Genomic DNA, 21,587 nt, shown 5'->3' on the forward strand with positions numbered 1-21,587 from the left:
AACTGACACGTTCAGAAAATATTAGGAAGAAAAAATGGACTCCAAGGAGCAGACTTCTACTAGAGGAGATGCTGGATGGGTTGCCACCAAAGGCTTGTCTCCATCGGCTAACCCAGTGCAAAACTACGTGATGGAGGCAGGTTTCCTCTTTGCCTCCTGAAGCGGTGGTTTGCATTGACCTGGCTTTTGCTCGTGAAGCCTCAGAAGATAAGTGCAGCTCATCCACCCTTGTGCCTTCTCTTCATGACACAGAAATTGATGCTGCATTTTGTGCTACAGAATGGTTCGTGAGCCTTAAAGTATAATAATTTGTACTTACCAGGTACTTTCAGCCCACAGCTCTGAAAAAGGGTTAAGTAGAGGCATCTCCGCTCTGCTGCAGTGTGCTGAAATGGACTGGTGTGCTTCTGTGTACCTGTGCTTGGTAAGCTGTGGACAGAGAGAACAGAAGCCTGTGGCAAGCCCTTGACCTGTACCTGCTGGGATGGCTACAGCCCTCCCAAACGCTCACCTGAATGTTGACCATCTCTGCTGTGTGAAGCAGCATCAGCGGGGCCTTCGCTGCACCACTCTGTGCCAAGATCACTGCTGGCGCTGTAACAGGTACTGCCTTAAACTGTCCTGGATGATCTGGGACCTCTGCCTGGTTTGTTGTGGAGTGAAGACTCATCTTCCCAGTTGTCATAGTTAAGAAAAAATGTAGCACTACAGAGGTTTTTATTTTCTCAGTGCCTTGAATTCACACAGTTGTTTAAAACAGAGAAAACGTGTAAATGACCAACTTACCTTCACTTACTGCCAGAAGTCACTATTTGAGCACTGAGCAGTCATTTAACTCTATATTTGGTATGAAGTGAAAGTTTGGGCCAGATGATACCTGTTGGTCCACAATGTCAACATCAGGATGAGTTTTCACGGGGGAGAATATCTTTCTGTAAGAGCTTTAAAGACATTCTTAACCTTTGTAGCTGATGCCTGCAACTACCCCATTTCTTGCTAACTAACCTCCCATGACTGTTGCAGAGCCACAAAGTGATTCCTTCTGCTTTATTTTTTCTTTATGATTCTTGTTCTAATTGGTACCTCTACTTAAAGCAACACATTAATTTTTAAATATATTTTCTCTGGGATCATACACTGTCCTCTGCCAGTTAGACTCTCAGCCAGGGCCTTTGTCTGTATGAAAGCAGCAAAATAATTCCTGGTGTCTGCATCACACTCCTGCACGGTGATCCTTCATCTCTCCCAGCTAAAACATCACCCGACAAAGAAACGCAGGATGCTCAAAGCCGATTAATTCCGTGGGAGTGGGAGCACTCCGCACTGTCCAAATTACATGCAGCATCTGGCAGGGTCAAGAGACAAAACAAGTAGGAATATTGAAAGAAGAACTAAAACCATAACAGGAACAATATTTGACTATGTGAATATACAAAGGATCCACAGAGAGAAGTAGTGATGGATTTTGGCTCTTTTTGGTCTGCATTTAAATCTGCTTCCACCTGACTGGTCTGTTTGCTTTCTGAATAATTATGTAAACAGAAAATAACTCGTGAATGCCAAACAGCAAGTATTTCATATGCATAATTTATTTTAAAGTTTATTGCGTCACATTATACAAGCATTAAACATGGCTTTATGTTGATGATTTTTTTTAAAGTGTGAAAACTTGACATTCTTCTCCATAGGATTTTTCTATTTACAAATAAACAATCTATATACTTTATATATATATTATATATATGGTAAATAACATAACTCCCCTCAGAAAGATTTAAAATAAAAAAGAACTGATTTGTAAACAGGGTTTCTGTTGTAGTATTTGGTGGCTTGAACACAGATGATGTTCTATACCTAGGCTTTTTCTGTTGTCAAAGTATCCTGGTTGTTCATTTACATTGTTTATTCTAAGATCTGTAAAACCAACATGGGACAGAATGCAAAAAATGTAGCAAACAGGCTGAAAAACAGTCCCAATATACAATTTTTTTTTCTCCTTGGTTTTAAAAACTGGTGTGTAACTGCTCATGAAGTACATGCTTGCTGCCAAGGGTGGTCTATGGAGGTCAATCCTATGCTGATTGCAAGATGATTTCACAGTAAATCCTTTGATGTGTGCTGTCCTGCTTGCTATGTAAAATGTCTGTGGCATGCATTGAGGTTGCATTTTTTTCTCATTCCCTTGAAGGTAGTGCTCTTGTGGAGCTGGAATAAGTAAACAACATATAGGACGGTCACCTGGAGGTTTAAACAAAACCCATCATCAGATCAGAAAGAAGGGAATGGCATAAATTTGCTATCTAGAGACCATTAAAATTCCATTTTTTTCTTATTATTAGCCTATTATTTGTATTATATTTTCCTAATTTACGAAATAAATAAAAGGGGGTCCTCTTTCCTGAGTGTTCAACTGTATAGCTTTGAAGGACTCAAGGGAAATCTGGCCTGCAGACCAGCAGCACAGAAACCTCAGTGGTCAATGTAGTGACACAAATGCAGTCGGGATCTGCCTGGCAGGTCAGATCTCCTTTTCAGCATCATACTTGGCACAAGCTTGGTAAGCAGCCAGCTCCTCTTCTCATTTAGAGCAGAATGGGACACAACTTCTAGCAACGTGTTGTCATGAAAACTCATCATAATGTAGCTATCTTGAAAACTAGTCTCAAAAGCAATTATTGTCTATTGTATTTCTGCTGCACTTTATTTGTTTTGGCACATTATATTGCGGTAGTTTCTCTGGAGTGGAAGTGAGTTTATATTCTACTGGGTTTCAGCTCAGTTCTCGAAGTTATTGATATCTACATTGACAAAGCTATATCTTACTGCAGCAGTGTGCAACAGTTCACACTCATACGGGTGACACTGATTTTATGCATGACATGTCTCGCTGTGCTACTTAGCAAACAGTTTCTAAGCTTTTGTCATCTGTCGTTCTAGATATGAAACAGAGGGTGTGCAAACTAACACAACTGCTTATGTGAAGTTGGTCTGACCATGATTCAGAGAGTCCTGAGAGTCTCCAGACTGCGAGTGTAGTATGCACCTGTAGGTGCTGGATGGTAAATACTAACCCATCTGGCATGTGTGTATCAGAGGATGACGTTGCCTAATCCCCGCCCCCTGTTTACAGAGACAGAAATACACCCATTTCTCCACTGCCCACATGGGCTGTGTCCACAGCTTCTGTAAGCTAAAGCCCAGATGAACAAGTTTGCTTCCTCATTAGGCAGGAATTATACACCCCACAACCACTAGTTGTGTTCCCCACTCAGTTTGGCACCAAGTCAACAGAGAACAGATTAATCCTGAAATTCCTTCAGTGTTTATAGGACCTTCAGGCCTGAGACACAAGCACCTGGTAAATGGGAGCTGTATCATTTATCCCCTTCATGTAGGGTGGTGGCTGACTACTGGAGGAGATTCCTTGCTTTGAGGAAGTAAAGTGTAGGCAGGCAGTGGCTACAGAGATGAGGGTACACACATTTTCTTCCACCTCTCTCCTTCCTCACCTAAATACTGCCTTTCACTAAAACCCTCCCCCTGCATGGAAACAGCACAGTTCTCCTTTGCAGCGGAAGGAAGCTAATAGATCTAATTTGGCAATATGGGGTCTTGGTGCAAGTGGTGCTGATGTCTTGTGGAGCTTGAGGCATCCATCCATAAAGTCTTGCATTTTGTGGTCTGTCCAGAAGGGCAAATTCTAGCCCTTCTATGGGATAGTTTCCAGGAGAACTCATAGAAACAACTTGCTGAATTTTCCTCCCTTTTAAATATCTTCAACTAACAAGGTCACAATTCCTTAAGATTTCTGAGAAAATTATAATTTCTATGGAGCTCCAATTATTTGGAAAAGGGCTAAGCAAATAGATCAGCTCCAGTATTTTTTATCTAGCTGTATCCTCACTAGGAAAAAGACTTGCTTCCACTTGGTTTCTTACAGTCTTGACTTTTGAACTTCTTTCTTCGTGTTGTGGCTGATTGTGCCACTGCCTGTTCTGCAAGAATTGCAGTGTTACCACTTTGAGGCAAGAGGTGGTAGAGCTTTCACAACACTCAGCATTTCGATCCATGTTGCTTGATCCAACACTTCTGCTGTCTTCAGACCTACAGCTCCACTATTTTTGGTTAATGGTCTGGGAAATTTTTGATTTCTTAGTACTAAAAAATTTGCAAAGGGATGTGGCCCATTTCACCCAAATCTAATTCTGCAGCCTGTGTAGAATTGCTCTGCATGAAGGATTTCAAGCTATTTCATACTACAGTCTGTTGTTTTATTTTTTCCCTCCACTCCTTCATAGATAATGGAAGAATGAACAAAGAAAATGTTACAAGTGTAGACATTCTGGATGACTCTGTTCCTTTGCTCTCCTGACCTTGTTCATCCGTTGTTTTTTTTTATTTGTTTGTTTTACTTATGCAGATAGGTCTTTAAGACACAGTCCATCTTCTGTTAAGTGCATCACACACTTTGATTCCTGGCAAGGTCTCAATGGGATCTTGCAATACAAATACACGGGCGGTTCTGGGCAAGATGCCCTAGCCTGATTTGTTTCCTTCAGAGATCAGACAGTTCTACAGCTGAAAAGGCACTGTTCAAATCTTTAGAACGTTTTACTAACTTTTCACAGTATCATTTTCAAATAAATGACCCTACAGTTAGATACCTCTGGGCACATTTAGATGCTTGTTTATCTGTCAGCACGTCTGCACACCTAAATTTTTCAGCATTTTTAGACCAGTTGATTAGACTCATGATCAAGCATCTCATCTTAAAAAATACTTCAGTATTGTTGGAGTAATGGAAATGGTCCACATATGTGACCTTAACTCAAGGTAAATGCAAGCTAACACAGCTTAGTCCACTGTGGAAGAGGGCAACGTTGCCATGCATGTGCTGCAGGTGGTGGCCACACACATGGACAAGTACTGCCATGTTGCTAATGCACAGTCACTGGTTATGAAGCAGCAACTTGGTCATGAGAAGAAGCCATAAGATCACTGAGTTCTGTAAAGCACTGTAAGATATATACTGCTTTGAAGTTTAGGGCCTTGAGTATAAGTCAGAGCCTGGGAACTTCCTGGAAAGAGTGCAGAGACTTAAGCATGGGTCTGATCTGCTCATGCTGACATTAGCTCTGGAGAAGACTAAGCCTTGCAAGACCTCTAATTTCAAAAGGCTTATGCCAATGTGCACCCCATTAAAGATGGGTGCACATGTGCTAAGTGCACACAACATTGACTGACTATTCCTTTTAGTGCTCTCTCCAGTGTAGAAAACCAGGAAATTTTTATAAACAGAATTCCTATCTTCTTTTAAGCAGTTTCTTCCTCACCCCGTCATGGCCACTCATTGTGATAAGATTTTCCGTTCTTCTTCCTTTCCTTCCGCTCTTTCTGCAAACGTTCTAGTTCAGCTTCATACATCATTTCCTGAATCAGGTACTTTTCTCTCCTCATCCGATCTCTCAGATCTTTTGGGAGATCTGGGATTAAGTAGGAAATCAGGTGCTTTATGCAGAAAACAAGGTGCTGTGAAAACAAAAAGGGATGAAAAATTAAAATCTTAGAAAGAAAATAAGTACTTTCCACATCTTCTGAAAACCCTCTCCTTCCAATTAAAAAAAAAAGTGCTGTGTTAGAACTAAATCTCCTGCTAAATTTGAAGAACCCAAACCATGAAGACTTTTCCCAACAAAAACTCCAGCCAAAGTGAGTGGAGTATGGATCTCAGCAAAGGTTAAGAGCAACTGGGTTCAAATAAAGCCTCAAAACCGTGTGTTCAAAGCCCTGAGGCCATGCTTTGCTGTCAGGTTTTTTGGGCAGGGTCTGGTATTAGTGGATTGTGCTGCAGGAAGAGCAGGATCAAATGATACACTACTTCCCTGTTATGAGAAAACCCTTGCATCAGTATCAGAAATGATGAATTACCTATGCAAAACAAAACATTTTTTCTTATTATGAGTCTCTCATCCAAAGTCGTATTGCCATTTACTAAACATCACAACTAAATACAAGATAACTGATCCTTTGTCCCTCATGTTTTAGGCATGATACAGCAAAGCTTGAGTGTGATAGGGGGGGAATGCTCGAGTGTCCTTTTTTGTTTAATCAAAAATGCTCCTCAGAGATTTACTTGCTCCACTTAAGAAGATGAGCAAAGAAACAGAAAAATTCTCCATCAAAAATGACATTAATTCCAGATTGGAGATATAAAGGTATCTCTTCTTCTTCAAGTAGAACCCTTCCTTTGAAAGCCACTGAAAATAAAATGTTAGCATGTTTTCTCATTTATTCTTCCCCTGTGTGAAATAAACCTGCAATATTTTAATTGGTAGCTTTTTGCCAAACCTATAAAAAGAGAAAAACAGCTGCTTCTGTCAGCATTGCAACTAAATGCTCAGTTTAGCCTGGACAAACAATTCCTTTTGGAAATACTTGTTTTGTTTTTGAGGGAGGTCAAGATAGCTCAAATAACCACACCCATTTCTTCAGTGACAAAAAGGTGTCTGAGCTTGAGTAGTTACTTAATTTATGAACAAACTTACCTTGAACCACTTATCTCTTAGTGGAATCTTTTACTGTAATTGCTGTAGCAATCACAATACATCCATTGGTGTTCTCCACAGAGAAAGACAGACATGGTTTCTGCTGCAATTACCTCTTTCATTTCATAGATTTAGTTAAGGAAACAGTTTGCAGCGCCAATAAGCAGGGGTCCCTGTTGAGGGAGGCAGCTATGAGCCAGCCTGTGGCCTTGGTTGGGGCAAAGCAAAGTCAACTCTCTTGTGCAAGTATTGGGCGGACACAAGAAGCTGTTCCACAGCTGGTCACAGATTTCACTGGGCACTGAGACTTCAGCAGGGCTGATTTTTCTTGCCTCAGTTTTCTTTGCCCTTATGCCATGCTGCCGATATGCCAAGTGTGTATCAAGAAGCCAGGCTTTCTTCAACCTTAAAACCGCTTAGGTGGGCCTGTCAAGGCCATTCTTGTAGTCCTTTTTGGAGACACATACCCTGGGGTTCTCAGTACTGACAGCTCAAGAAACAAAGAGATCAAGCCCAGCAGGCTTCTATCAAATCTTCTTTCTTTCCCTTCTTTTCCCCTTTCTGTGGCAGTGCTGATGGCAGAGCTGATCTCCTTAGGACCAACCCCTAATGAATTAGTGCAGTGTGGAGGAAGGAGACAGCTCAACCTGCAGTGCCATATTCCTCCTTCGTCTGGGAAGGGCTAAAAATGACAGTCAGGGGGAATGCACTGCAGACCTTTGGTCTGAGCCACCAAGACATCCCTACACAAGAAATAATCTAGAAAATGTTTCCCCTTCACCTTTCCTCTAATTAAAATACTTGAGTGATCCAAAGAGGTGCTTCGAAAGCTCAGTTCAGATTGAATTTACACAGTAATGAGTCAGAAATGCAGTATGTGCTCATGAATATTATGCCAATAACTTATGGTGATTACTGCTTCCATATCTGTGTCAGATGCTCTGTTGCTATGATTTCAGAGCAGTGGATTGAGTAAAGAGTTTTTAAAAATCATTTGTTCCCTATTTGGCTTCTTCACAGTGTAAAAGGCATTTCAAACTGCTTGTGCTGGAGAAATGCTGAGCCCCTGGTTTCAGGAAGGGATATTTAGGCTCCTGAAACTCAGGGATTAAGAGCTGCATTTTGTTTTGTAAATGATTTCATCCTATTTATCTAGCCTCCTGTCTTTCTTTTTCAAAATCAGCATGTGACTACCAGTCATGTGAAGTTGGTATTATCTTCTCTGGTTTGTCTTAAAGATTTCTGAGATACTGACAATAACACTAATGTTATGGACATTGGCAAAGCTATTGAATCCTTTTCACCATCATCATCATCTTTGTGATGCTAAACATTATGGGGAAATGAATGGTCCTAAAAAAATAGAGGAAAAAAGCCAGATGCATAAATACTGTAACTTAAATTGTCTTCATTTTTCAGTTGTTCAGATTTCATCTTTTCTTCTCCTGTTCCTTCACCCCTTCCTCACACAGTAGTTAGCATGTGGCTTCCCAGCCTAGCCAGGGTATGAAAGCCAAAACTCAGAAAGCTTCATTTATTTCCCCTCTTTGCAAGTCACTGTTACAGCTTTTGATCTGCTGCATTCGCCTTTGCGTTAAGACCTAAATACCTGCGATTGTTCAGAAAACAGATCTGAGAATACAAAGCACAATAGAAATAGCAGCAACTAACCCAAAAATCTCAACAGCTGCCGTCACAAATCAGCCCAGCCAAAAGGCTTCAAGGGTAAATTTGTTTCATTTTGTTGTTTTTGTTAAAACAGAGAAACAAACACATTTGCCACCTGAGTGGTCACTGACCTCAAATACAATAATGAAAGCCAGCCGTGCTGCTAAGACGTGCCAGAACTGCAGCGTGTAACCGTAGGGCACTGGGGAGTGAGGAGGGTCTCGGTAGTCCCTGTACCTGAAAGACAAGCAGAGTGTGGCAGTTAGCAAGGTCCTGCCCCGCTGCCCGGGAGGAAGGCAAACCCAAAACCCAGCTGCTCTTGCTCATTGCATTTTCTGCACCAAAATGATCTCAGTTCAGACTGTATAAGTTCCTTGCTTCTTAGGCTGGGCCCACACTAATGTTTTATTTCAGATCAGGCGCGTGCTTTTGAAGCAAGTGTCCTGGTTACTTCTGCTTGTCATGTGTTGGTTCACCCAAATGAGTTTCTTTCAGATGAAACCTAGTGGTAAGACACACTGCAGCTGCTAATGGAAATACATTGCAAAGACTGGGCCAGTGACTGTTTGAAGTGAAACTGCTGAGGCAAATACAAAGGATATTGGGTGCTCAGCACCCGCAGTTTGACCCTCCAGCAGCGCAATGTGTGCCTCGCAGGCACCTCCTCAGAACATGGAGCAGGATGGGATGCTCTGCTGTTTTGAGGGCCACTTTCTTCCCACTACACATTCATTTTAAAACCATAAACGTCCCCAGTTTAGTCAGCCTGACAGCCCTTACAAAATCCACATAAAACTGCCTTATGGGCTCCATCTGGCCCTTCGTCAATTAGTTGTCCATCCCTGGTGTAAAGCATGACTCATCCTGACTTAAGTGGAGCCAGAACTAACTACACCTGTTGGTATGTCAACAGGGCCAGGGCTGTGTAAGAAAGGGATCTATTGTCTTGTCTCATAGAATGTTTCTCTAAACTTCAGGTCTCAATGAAGGAACTAGAGATATCTGTTGGGAAAGCCGGATCCAGGAAGAATTCAAAACTATGTTAACAAATCACCAATCTGTTAAAGTCACACATTCTGGAGTCCACTTCTACTAGCAGTGTGTTAATTCCAAAATACTATTGCAGAGACTGAATTAAAAAATAATGTTTCCTAGATGGGACAGAAAATCCATTATAAAAAATATTGAAAATACAGCAAATAATACACTTAATCTTGATCTCTAAATTAGTTTTAAACCACTAAAGAAAACTCAGATGAGCAAAAGAAATAGTCATTTTATCTCTACAATAATCTGTATTTCTCCCTGAACCTTCACCTTCTTAGATTGCAGAGGATGCTACACAAAATGAAATAAACTGTGTTTTGACATCTTCGTCAGCAACAAACCTCTTAAATTGCAGTATCTCTAGTGCAAATTCTTAAAACTGAGATGATCTTCCCTTCTGCAAGCAGCATGCTGACTTCAGAGTTAGGATGTTTTACAATATCCTAAGCATCCTGAAAATAGAAGTCCCTGGCCCAAGTCCCAAGTCAGCAGAGTATGCACTACACATGAAGAAATGGGGAAACCTTTTATGAACAGTCAGAATAGCATGGCACCATCTGGGTTCCAAACGAGCAGAAGTTAACTGAATATGGCTACTGGTTTTTGTTCAGACAGACTGCCTTCCTGGAAAAATGCCTACACTATTGCACAGCAGAACATAGTATTTCCTTACCTTGTATCAATATCTGCCTTGAAGTGCTATTAAAATGACTGATGTTTTAGCAGAATTCAGGTGGGTTAAGTAGTTGATAAACTCAGCTAAAGAAAGACGTTCATTTTCTTTCAAGGGTAGATATACATAACAATTCAGTGTCCCCCAGAAGAATAGATTTATCTTCTGGAGATTTATGGCACCAATTTTAATAGTGTTTTGTTTATGGGATATTGAGGGAACAGCTTTTTTTATTGATGGGATTTCCACCATCGGCTTTAAGTAGCAGCAACCTCCTGCTTGAAGTTGGGGAGGAAAGGAATTAAAGAGGGGGAAGAGAATGACCAGAATTACAAAACATTATTAAACAGTGCTATGCCAAACAATGTGGAATGGAGTATTTTCAAAGTGGTTCTGCTCCACATAATATATTATCTATGGATTCAATATTGGGATGTTCTTTCTACCAAATAAGTTGCAATAGTCTTAAATATCAGTTAGTTAAATGAAAGCATTCATGCCACCCCCTGGTTCTTATGCTACACCATTCAAACTCATAATTATTAACAAAATGCCACAATATCACAAAGTATCACTGACTTCTGCGGTATCACTGCGGTATCTTTTGTTCTTTAGGCACTCATGAAAGGATGTTTCAATTCTTCACAGTGAAAAATACTGGGATTAAGTGTATCTGCAGCTACCAGGATTCATGTTTGTAAACTAGTGTTGCAATAAAGAATGGTAGCTGTATTTGTTGTTTGGTATTTTTGGTTGGGACCACATTTAACACTTTTACGTAGATCCTTGATTCTTTGGGCCATTAAAATCAATCAGGAGCAAATCTATCCTTACAGACTAGTCTCATACTGCTATTTCTCCAGTCTGTTGGCTGAGGACAAAGACATACAGATAATTAACTGCTCACTTTATTTTGATTCAAACGACAAGTATATGATTATTACTAATAATTACACCTGTAAGCAATGACATAAACATATCAACCATTAAGCAATTAGGAAGTGCTGGATTTGAGGTTTCGTAAAGGTAGCTTAGGACAGACCCTGTTTATACCTGGCAGACCTGTGAAATAACTCGTGTGGTCACTCCTGTGCAACCTTGACTTCCTTCTGCTGTCCTATGATATTATCTGATTACAGTTTCATCTCACCTGTACCTAAGTAATCAGTCACCTATTATTGTCCCTTTGATGCCATATTTCTCCATGATGGTTCTGTCTGATGCAAGCCATGACACCACAGAAATCCTGCATTAGGAACAGCTGCCAGATATCCACTTTTGGCTTCTCCTGTATTTAATGAAGGAATCATGCAGATAACAGCAAAGCAGTACCATGGTCATGTCCCTGAATAGCGCAGTTAATTCTTTCCATTACTGTTTTTTAAGTTCTGAAAATTAATTCCAACCCCAAATTTATCATGATGCTTCTCCCTTGCAATGCCTTAAAGCAGAGGGGTATTTTGATCCAATACTTACCTGCAATACTTTAATGGTGAACCAGAGAATTCACTTCCATTTGATGTTGGCTCTGAACGGTTTTCAAAGTCAGACACCAGAAATACTGATAAACTGGCATTAACGTAGCCAACCATACACCTAGAGGGGAAAAAATCCTGTAGTCAGGACACAGAATGGTTTTTCCATTATCTGTAGTACCCAAGAGGATGTTCTCTGGGTTTCATGAAATCCACAGTATAACTGTGATGCTTACTAATACTTGAAAGAGATGTTGAGGCACTATAAAGGAAATGCTCAAGCGGGTCAGATGGACAATAAAAGTGAAGCAATGGTAGACTTCTATGGGAGAAGAAATGTCTAAGACTGGTACTGGTTGCTTTTGAAAAGAAAAGTCACCTAAAAGGTGACACAATAGAGGTAGAGAAAATAATGAGTAGCACTAGGAAGACAATCAGAATATTCCCACCGTTACCCTCATGGTACTAGCACAAAGGGACATTTAAATCAGATGGAAAGGCAATACATTTAAAACAGCATTTTACAAAACGTCCAGTAAATCAGAAGAACTCATTACTAAAAGATGCCAGGGTGGCTGAGCACTGGGAGAGTCAAGTAGAGTTTGGAGAACACTGAGTAGGAGAATGTCCATCACCTGACAGAGGGCTGCAGGAGTCACTAGAAGGCTCATGTTTGGTGTTAATAAAGCCGAGGAGAGATATGGCAGGAGCATTGTGCTGTTCACTCTGTGTTGCCCAAGCACAGGTAAGTCTAAGCACACGGCTCAGCTTGGTGCAGAGTACAATGCACAATAAGGGTTGTTTGGGTTTTTTTAAACTATGGATTTTGCAGTCTTTGAGAAATTAGATTTAAACACCATCTGGCTTTGTCTCAAAGTCTCCATACCGATTGAATTTGGAACTTAATTTAATTACAATACTTTTCTAGCATCACTGGGTGTCATATGGATCTAATACCCGCAGATGTTTTTTGAAAGAAAAAAACACCTCTCTCATTTAAGTTATTCAATAGCAGATGTTCTTGACTCCTTAATTTGAGAAAATTCAATATTCCTGTGGATTTTTGAATAGCTTCCTGCTTTTGTAGTAATACTTATTAATAACAATATTCAGAATGCTGACATAAATAGTTTTTATCCAAATTGGCTCCTTCAAAGGATTACTGTCTGATGGTTTCATCTAGAAATTAACTCAGAAAAGCAGCAGAAGTGTGAAAACACTGTACAAGATGTTTGTGAAAAGATGATGAGCTTCCTCTGTGCGTCAAGCTACTTCCCCTCTACAGAACTAGTTTGAAAGCCAGTGAGTCATACTGGAGTCTTCATAAAAATAAAATTTCTAAAGGTGGTGTTTTTTCCACGCGTGGTGGTCCTCAGAAAATCATTAGCAAGGAAAGTTGCTGACAGTGCCTCAATGTCCTATGGATCTTCATAATGGCACAAGCAGAGGCATATGCTCCGGAACGACTGGCACCAATAACAAACATTTTATCCATGAAGGGACTTTAACTCTTCGTGAGAATAAATGGAACATTTCCCCTGGCTCTGACTAAAATGCCAAGCTCCTTATAGGACAGCAAGTTAGCAGCACTGCTAATCAGGAGCTGCCACGACGACTTCCCTTCTTCTGTCAGTATGATTAAACAGTATTGACAACCAAAAGACAGCAAAAAAGCAGCAACAGAAGAACTCGCTTTCTGTAGCAGGGAAGAAAAATCAATCTGCCATATGTCTAATAGCAGAATGTAAGCTCTCTGTCACTGTCTACTGTTTAGCTTGGGCTTCTTTGAACAGTAGGATACTTGCTAATGGAGAAGCTATGAGATCATTTGCAAACTGTGTCTATTTGTGTTCAGCTGGATTCAATGACTTTCCCTGAGTCCAACAGCCTCGATTTTACGAGTTGCCATGTAGCAGCTATAGTCATACTTGCTGGTAGTGTGCACATGCTAATATAATCTCAGTGTTTAGCAACACTGGAAGAAAATCCACTTAGGCAGCAGGGATTCAGTTTACAAATATCTCCTGAAAGTTTTAATCTATGGACTCTAGTTTTAGAAGAAAAACAAATTACTTTGCTCTGTAAGTGTATCTTGGTTTATTAGTTGGGAATTGCTTCTGCTTGTTAGACACTACGTTTTCAGCAATACATGCTGAATACTACATCAGGAAAAAAAGCCTAGTGAATAAGTTTAAAATGCTCATTAAATCCGTAACTGACAAATATCAGCATCGCTTCAGAATGAAGAGAGGGTTATATCCATGTACAGCAGCTGGGAAGCACAGCTTGTGCAGCATACTGTTACACACACCAAATTTCTGTTACAGCTCTGCCATGTTTTCCTTGAATTAATGTCATAAATTATAGTCACTCAGCAACCCGTTCTGTGAATATGCAAAGCATCAGTATCTATGGCTGATACCTGTTACCTAAGCACAAGCAATGAATTTGGGTTAGTGGAATCAGAACATACACAGACAGTACTGCTGTAGCTACTCAAGTAGTAAGTGATTTTCATGCACATCTGTTTTCCCAAAGGAAAGCTTACTTTTGTCCAGCTTCTCCTTGGCCAGCACAAGGTCCGTATTTGTAAGCATAAACAAGGCGAGGGATGAAATCTGATGTCACAGCTATAACAAATGCATTTGTGATAACAGAAAGAATTCCAATGCCTTCCAGGATCCCGTACCAGATTCCTATTTAAGAAGGAGAGTATGTTAGCTCTGGGAAAAACAAGAACCAAAGTGCCCAGGAATTACAAGAACCAAAGTGCCTGAGACACTGCATGCTCTGAAGCAATTGTCCCCACCACCCAAGGTCTTTTTTATGTAGTTCCTATCCAAGAGTTACTGAGTAAAAATATTTTTTTTTATTGAACAGCAGGACCTCAAGGGACCAGATTTCTGTTTCCACTCTAGAATTCTGTTTATCTGCAAATAATCTCAAGGAAGCCGCAAAAATGCTCACGCAGGCCTTGGACACATAAACATGTTGGCAGTTTTAAGAACTTTGAGGAAGGTCTGCAAGGGCAGCCATGAACATATGCAATCCATTACGTGTCTTTCACAGAGGCCTTTTGTGTAAATTGTACACAGCTGGTCAGTATATACCAATTGGCATAAAAATCTTCACGGGACGCTAATGCTGCACAATGACACAGCCCCTAGACATTACCTGGGCTTTCTGGCCCATCCTCAGCTTCTCTGACAGACCTTGTGGTTCAGGCACATAGCAACTCCGGTCACGGGGACCAACACTTAGAACCACACCGAAGGAAGGTTGGACGCACCTGTTGATTTATATGAGGCATCAAGCTGTCCCTGAAAACTTTGCTGAACAGGGAGTGAATGTAACTTATTTTGAGAAATCACACCTGAATCAGCCTGAAAAAAAAGTATCTATTTTTATCTGCTTTAACGTTATATAACTGTTTTTTTTCGGGAATTATGTCTGCAGTGTACGCTGTGTACTGGCTGATGTCCAGGCTTGTACCTAAACTTGTAGATCCACACTGCTCACATACAAAGCTTTACACAGACACAGAATTTAAGTAAATGGTAGACCATTCTCAGAACACAAAGCTTGGGTTTCTGCTATTTCATGGTATGGGCTACTGTTTTTTTGCAATGCAGATGGGCAGCAATGTATCCTAATAACCCCCCCAAAGACACCAGGGATTCAGCGTTGGGTAGATGACTTTGTTTTACAGAGTCCTTCCTAAAGGTGTTCTGCTTTTGCAACACTGCAAGGACAGAAGATATTTGTAGTCAAAATATGTTCAGAGAGCCCTTGCAGTAGTGTGTGGCTGGGTGACCTTGAAGTTATGTGAGCCCTCTGTTTGGCAACGTAGGTGTGCCTCACTGAGAGCAAGCTGGCTCTTGGTATCTACACCCACCCTGTCTGACCCACCAGGGACATAGTGGGCATAGCCACTGAATCACAGGGGAGCTTGGTTTTGGCCAGGTAAATAGAAAACACACAAGGTCCCTTACAGGATGATGGCTGCTTTAACTTGACTTTCATGTTTCAGCTGCTCTGTCTGGTGATTGTATTCAAACTGGGCAGCATCTGACATAAGGAAAAACCTGCAGAGAGCTCTGATCAGATCATTTCATTAAAACATGTTAGCTGTTAAGTCACCCAGAAAATAATGAAAAGACATTTTCCAATATGGACTATTAATTGCATAAGTAGACTGGCATCAGATACTTGAAGTTTTTTGGAACAATCAAATTGTGTGTCGTTAATGGGGAAGATGACTGAAAATACCTTAATCTGCTCTTACTTGAAGTGGTCAACACTTTGCTTTAAAAATGTCACACATGTATAAAAAACACACATACAAAAGCTTACCTATATCTTTGGCTCTTGAAGCTAAAGGTCTTCTCCACTGGGTAACAAATTTGTACGCATCAAGCCGAATTTCAATAATATTGTTAAGTAAGGCCAGAAGCGGTGCCAGTGGAAAAGCTGCCACAAAAATGGTTGTGAACCCAAACTGAAGAACTAGGGGAAAAAAGGAAAGATCATGGTGTAACTGTTAAGATCTAATCCCAAGTTCTAAGATACCAAATAATATATACATACAAAAATTATGTATAAATATGCAAAATTTTCCCATTATGCCATATATACAATAGTCTACTGACACTTGTACAGCAATTCCTTGCCAAAAGTTCAGAGCAAGTATGACAGGAACAAATGCACATCTGTCTGTGGGGTGGACAGCAACATCTACATTTCGTAATTTGGAGTGAAGTTTGGAGGTGGACAAACTGTGCTTTTAAGAAGGGACGTTTTTATTCCAGCATCAACTCGGATCTCTCAATACCTGTAAAGACTAGGGCTGAATACATTCCTTTTTATAGTACAGATGGGCAGCAGTTTGAAATTTTGTGTTAAGCTTCTAAAGGCAGGTTTTCAGACTGCTATATTTCCCATTAATTTGAAAAGAATTGTGTGAGGGAGAAAAGAAAAAACCCTAAATTGTGATATATGTATTTCAGTCACACAGGGCAAGAATTCGTGTTCTTTAACATTTCTTTAAACAGTTTTCCTCTACTTTGTATAGAGCAATGCCTTTTGACAGAAAGCCACTTTGTAAATGCGAGGTACTAAATGATGGTGAATTTTAAACATAAACAAGCATACAGGTCTGTGCTATGCAGTTTAAAAATAAAAGCCCAAGGGAATATCCTTTAGTAAATCACAGCAAAGTTCCTCAGCAATGTATACAGGTGAAGAAGTGGGCTCTGGTTTAGAAAACAACCTTTCCCACACAAAGCCAGAATGAGAAGTATTTCACAGATTGCAAGGTTACCAACCAGCAGCAGTGTGGTCGACCACATTGTTTTGATTTGGTTCTTACAAACTCACTCTCATTCCTTGAGAGTGAAAACCATTTTGCAGCCTCTTTAGCTTCATACAGCAATAGTTAAAAGAATACACCGGCCCGCAACAACATTAAAATCTAGTGAAAGAGAGAGAACTAAGGTCAGTGCCATACTCATTTCTAGGTATTCGTCAAAGAGTCCATAAGCATTCATAGGTTGCAGATTGTAGTCCTTTTCCCACTGTGGGAAGCTTGTTTTTCTCTGTGTGCCATACTCTTGTCGTAGTTTTCTCCTGGTCCACCAGTTTTGAATTAGCCTGCATTTTGAAATAAATTAAAGAAACAAGGTGAAGGATATTATTAGCTATTCATCGCAAAACTGGAAGAGGCTAAGTGTGCACAACACACCTTGCAAAATTAATTTCCCAATGCACAGAAAAATAGAGCATTAGTAATACAGGTGACCGATGACACAGTGTAATAGGTATGAAAAACAGATACAGCTGATAGACTGTAATTCAGGCCCAGATGTGGTTAAAATAGAAGAGGGATGTTGACATGTTTTCATTACTTATTTACTTGCTTTTTCTCTACGCAGAATGGCAAATCACTTCAGGGCCTATTTGTATGGCAGAATGCAATGCTGTGTGGAGATAGCTGAGCTCTAATTGAGAAATCAGTAAATAGAGTGCTAATGCTTCCTGTGTGAGAGGCGGCATCTCTACACAGCTCTATAGTGTGCAGGGGTAACAATCCCTAGGTAGTCCTGGAAGGGAAAAAGCAACCTTGAATGGTGCCTGCTGCCAAACATTCAGAGGAACAGAGGGCAGAAAGAAACGTGTGGATTACTGACAAGACATGATGGTGCAAAGAAATATGATAGCTGACATAAAAGCTATCTCCACCGCAAGAAGTGGGGGAGCTGTACAGGACTTCAGAGGGAACATATTGTTCCTTAAGAAAAACATGTAGGAGCAATGTGGGAGGCACTGAGCCATAAGGGAAATGAGTGCTCATGTTCGAAATAAACACCTTTGCTCCTCCAGGTCAGGGAGTTCACTGGTTTGGCCAACAAAGGACATGAGTTACAGTTCGCATAGAAAGCAAAAATTGGCCAATTGCATGCTTTCTTAAGATTTAGAGGTGATTTTTCCCTTCAGGTCATTTACCAGAGAGGTTATAGCATTTTCTGTCGTCCTTAAAGAAGTATAGCTGCAACTGAGTGCAGAACACTAAAAATCTAGAATTTAGAAGTGCAAGAAAAAAACCTCCTAGAAGTACAAGCATGAACTTCAAGCCAAAATTTGGAAGTATAAGAAAATACGAAAATATTTGGTTTTGTGAGCTTGCAGCCAGACACTAGTGTGTAAAAAGGCCTGTGAATGAGACATGGTTGTGATTATAGGACAGTTAAGGGCACATCTTTGCAGCCCACAGCACCACGTGGGACTTTGCCTCTCCCGACCCATCAATGAGAAAATGGCAGGGCTGAGAACTGAATTCCTGCAAAGGCAGCAAATTGAAGGGGGAGATGAGAGGGAGACTAATACGCCAACACAGGTCCTGGTTAACTTCCTCTTTTGTGAGAGAGAAAACCCATAACCAGTGTTACTAATAATGAAGGTCCCTCATAAAATTCAGAGAGATGTCTTTTTTTGATTTATATACGAGCAAAATGTGAGCAAAGCAATGCAATGTGGTTTTAATATGAGTATATGTTCTTCCTCCAAGAAAAACATCAACTTGAATTTTCAGTTTCCCACCTCCAAATGAAGCAGTAATTTATACTTAGTCTCTTAGTTTTTGCAAATATATCTATGCAGGAGAGGAGAATGGAGGCACACTTTTTGAGGTGGTGTTTGTATGAAGCTGAAGCACCACTCAGGACACGCCAGTGTTTGTATTAAAAATGTAACCACTAAACAATCTGTGTTCTAACACAAACCCCAGAGCCTCTTCTATAGTATCTTTGCAACCTAATTTTTAACCCTCAGGCAGATATTTCAGAAGACAAGCCAATGCCACGCACATCAGTGAGAGATGTGATGGCACGTGGCGGGGTTCCTGTCATCAAGGAACACCTGGTGTCATTTCTGACTTGTCCTGCATGTCTCTGCGGCCCCTGTAGGAGCACATGCCTGCATCTGAGCTGGGCTGCCACCCTGAAATGGTGCAAAAAACCACTCTTCAAAACAGGATGTTGGTGCTCCTCTTCTGGGGCTGTCTTACAGGGAAATGCTATCTGCTATCAGTTTTGGCACTGCCCAGTGCTGGCTCTGCCTGTGTCTCCTCAGGCAGTGACGTTCTATACAGACTGAAGCACTGCCTCCAAATCCTCTGGCCATCTACATGATGTTGGGTCTGACCGTGCTTTTAGCAGAAATGTTTTTTCCACACAAAAGGAAACGCACTTGCCTGCAGCATTTAGGGCCTAGAAGGTTGATTGAAAGGTTTGAAGAGCAAATACATCTCTTATCATAATAAGTTGAAGCATCTCACTTTGTTGTGACTGTAGGTATGTTGTATGTTGTGATTTTCGTTGTGACTCTAAAGTGAAGAGACTGACTTCACGCAAAGAAGTTTATTCCCATTAAATCACTTGTTCTTAAACAATCTCTTCCTATCTCCTTCAGTCACCTTCTTTAATCCCCTTCTGCGCTCTTTATTAGGTTTTGAAATCCCTATTAATAGGTAGCAGAAAGATCTAATGAAAACTGACAAAAGAGGCAGGGAGTGGAAGGAGAAGGATCAATACTGCTGCTGCTGTTCCCTCCTCCCCACCCCAGCTGCAAAATCCTGGCAAGCAGCGCTGGGCGCGAACCCTGGAAGAGAGGGAGATAACGAGCTTTGGCTACCTTCATTGCCAATTCCTCTGTGCATTTAAATCATTTACTGCGTTCTCATTACAGCTAGATGTGGTGAGCACTGAGGCTGCCTGCAATCGCTGCCCTGACATGTTTCTGCAGTCCAGGGACCGAACTCTGCACTAGCTCTGCTGCGGATCCCCCAACGAAGCAAATCCCTCTGAACTTTGCAAGGGCACACTTTCTGACAACGTCAGCTCTCTCTTATGTTTTCACACTTACTGATTTCCCTTGATGACCTGCCACACTGTCTCTAGCATCAACTGTCAATATTAATCATATTAAACATGCTCATTAAATACTAATCAATAAGAAATGAACCAATAGGAAATGAATAATCGTCAACCTTTTTAGCTAGGGCATAGCTAAAAAGGCATACCTTTTAGCTAGGGGATCATACCCTGAAGATCACCAGGGAACTTGCCTATATACCAGTCAGTACATTTTTCTATCTCTGAGAGTGTATATGCCAGCAGTGCATTTTTTCCAGCTCATACCTGCCCTTTCAGGCATCTTTTATCACCCAGCAAGGAGAAATCCAATTTAGAACTTACTGGCATAGCTAAAAAAATTATACATATGATATTTCCTGTGTAAGGAATACAGAAGTCCTACAGTTATTTTCAAGGAGTTTTAACACAGAATACAATTTAATGAAATAATGTATTTGTTAATATTTATATTCCATCTTCACTTTTGCGAACTGTGTCCAATGTGAAAAAAAATCCCAAAACCATCTATCTGTATATGTCTGGAAATTCATATAAAGAGTTTTGTATCCTAGGGAGGATTTTCTATTGTAATGACTTTCTATTGTAATTGTATTTTATTTTTTTGTAACTGGTAATAAGGAAAGCATAAACTAAGTACACTTCTGTGACCTATGGAAGCACAGGCAATATATATACTTACGGGTAGCCCAGTTCCATGAAATTATTCCAGGTCTGCTTTAGCACCATTATAATACCCATTTGCATACAGAGATCAATAAGGCATCCACTAGGGTGGCACTACAGAAAAAAAGAAACAAAAAGTTGAACAGAAATAATTCTGAGTTTTAAAGCATTTCTTAAAGACTAGAAATGGATATTAGATAATTTGCTTAAAGGAAATTAAATGCCATTCTCTTAATTTTTAAAAAATATAAACTCATGAGACTGTATCATACCATGAACCTTTTAAGCCTATCATCTAATTCTCTGCAGAGGTCAGAATCAGCTGAAACCAATGCAATTTTCATATTAGAGCCTCTACTATGTTGAGCAACTGTAGGTGGGACAGAGGCAAAGGCTACCAAATTTCTGCAATGATTTTAACAGTTTTTGCAGAGGCTGACTCTGCATCAAGTTGAAGAATGAAGAGAAAATGCCTCCTGGCTGCACAGGAAAACAGTTTGTCCCTAGAGGATAGAACCAATACTGTTTATTGAATACTATTTAATGTATATGACTGAGTAGACTACACAAAGCTATTCTCTTTTTGAAAAAGTAAACATCTCTAATTGTCAAACAACAGCTTTTGGTGTCTCTTGCTGAGTGCTTGCTTCCTTTAGCAGTGGCTCCAGACCTTGAAGAAGTGGTCCTGCTTTTAGGAGAGATGCTCAGCCAGTAGAAATTTAGGTAATTCTACAATTTTCCATCTAGTATTGGAATAAACAGAAAAGGACAAAAAACTTTCTGCCCTCAAAGAGCATTTGGTACAATTGTTTTCTGGATCCAAACAGTAGAGTCCAAGCTGAATTATTAAATCCTGAGTATTACAGATAAGTCGAACAGATCACTGTCATAGGACTGGAACTATTTCTCTTTAACTTTTAGGGAGGAAAATTAGTTATGACCTGTAACAAAATGTGACGTGTATTTCTTATACATACTCATTTACACCCAGAACCAGGGTCCCTGCTGAGGTTTGTGTTAACCTCATGCAACTTCTCTTTAGATTAACAGGGTGACAGATCATTATTGTTTGTTTTTTTAAAAATTA

At 40.3% G+C, this 21,587-nt stretch overlaps 1 protein-coding gene across 8 annotated transcripts in view; it reads right to left on the bottom strand.

The window, feature by feature from the left end:
• Nucleotides 1-1,568: 1,568 nt before the first annotated feature.
• The window catches only part of ANO4 (anoctamin 4), a 198,168-nt gene continuing 178,149 nt past the window's right edge, over nt 1,569-21,587 (bottom strand). For 6 of the 8 annotated variants that reach the window (XM_014964207.1, XM_014964206.1, XM_014964204.1 and 3 more), the window contains 7 exons: nt 20,517-20,614; nt 16,915-17,057; nt 15,762-15,914; nt 13,957-14,104; nt 11,410-11,529; nt 8,345-8,450; nt 1,569-5,529 (listed from right to left, as the gene is read on the bottom strand). In XM_014964207.1, the coding sequence (XP_014819693.1) occupies nt 5,338-5,529; nt 8,345-8,450; nt 11,410-11,529; nt 13,957-14,104; nt 15,762-15,914; nt 16,915-17,057; nt 20,517-20,614 (960 nt within the window). In that variant the 3' untranslated portion in view covers nt 1,569-5,337. The remainder of the gene's footprint in view (nt 5,530-8,344; nt 8,451-11,409; nt 11,530-13,956; nt 14,105-15,761; nt 15,915-16,914; nt 17,058-20,516; nt 20,615-21,587) is intronic. The other 2 variants (XM_014964203.1, XM_014964202.1) reach the window with 2 other exon arrangements.

The sequence above is a fragment of the Calidris pugnax genome, unplaced genomic scaffold (genome assembly GCF_001431845.1).
Source record: "Calidris pugnax isolate Ruff unplaced genomic scaffold, ASM143184v1 scaffold44, whole genome shotgun sequence".
Lineage (NCBI taxonomy): Eukaryota > Metazoa > Chordata > Aves > Charadriiformes > Scolopacidae > Calidris > Calidris pugnax.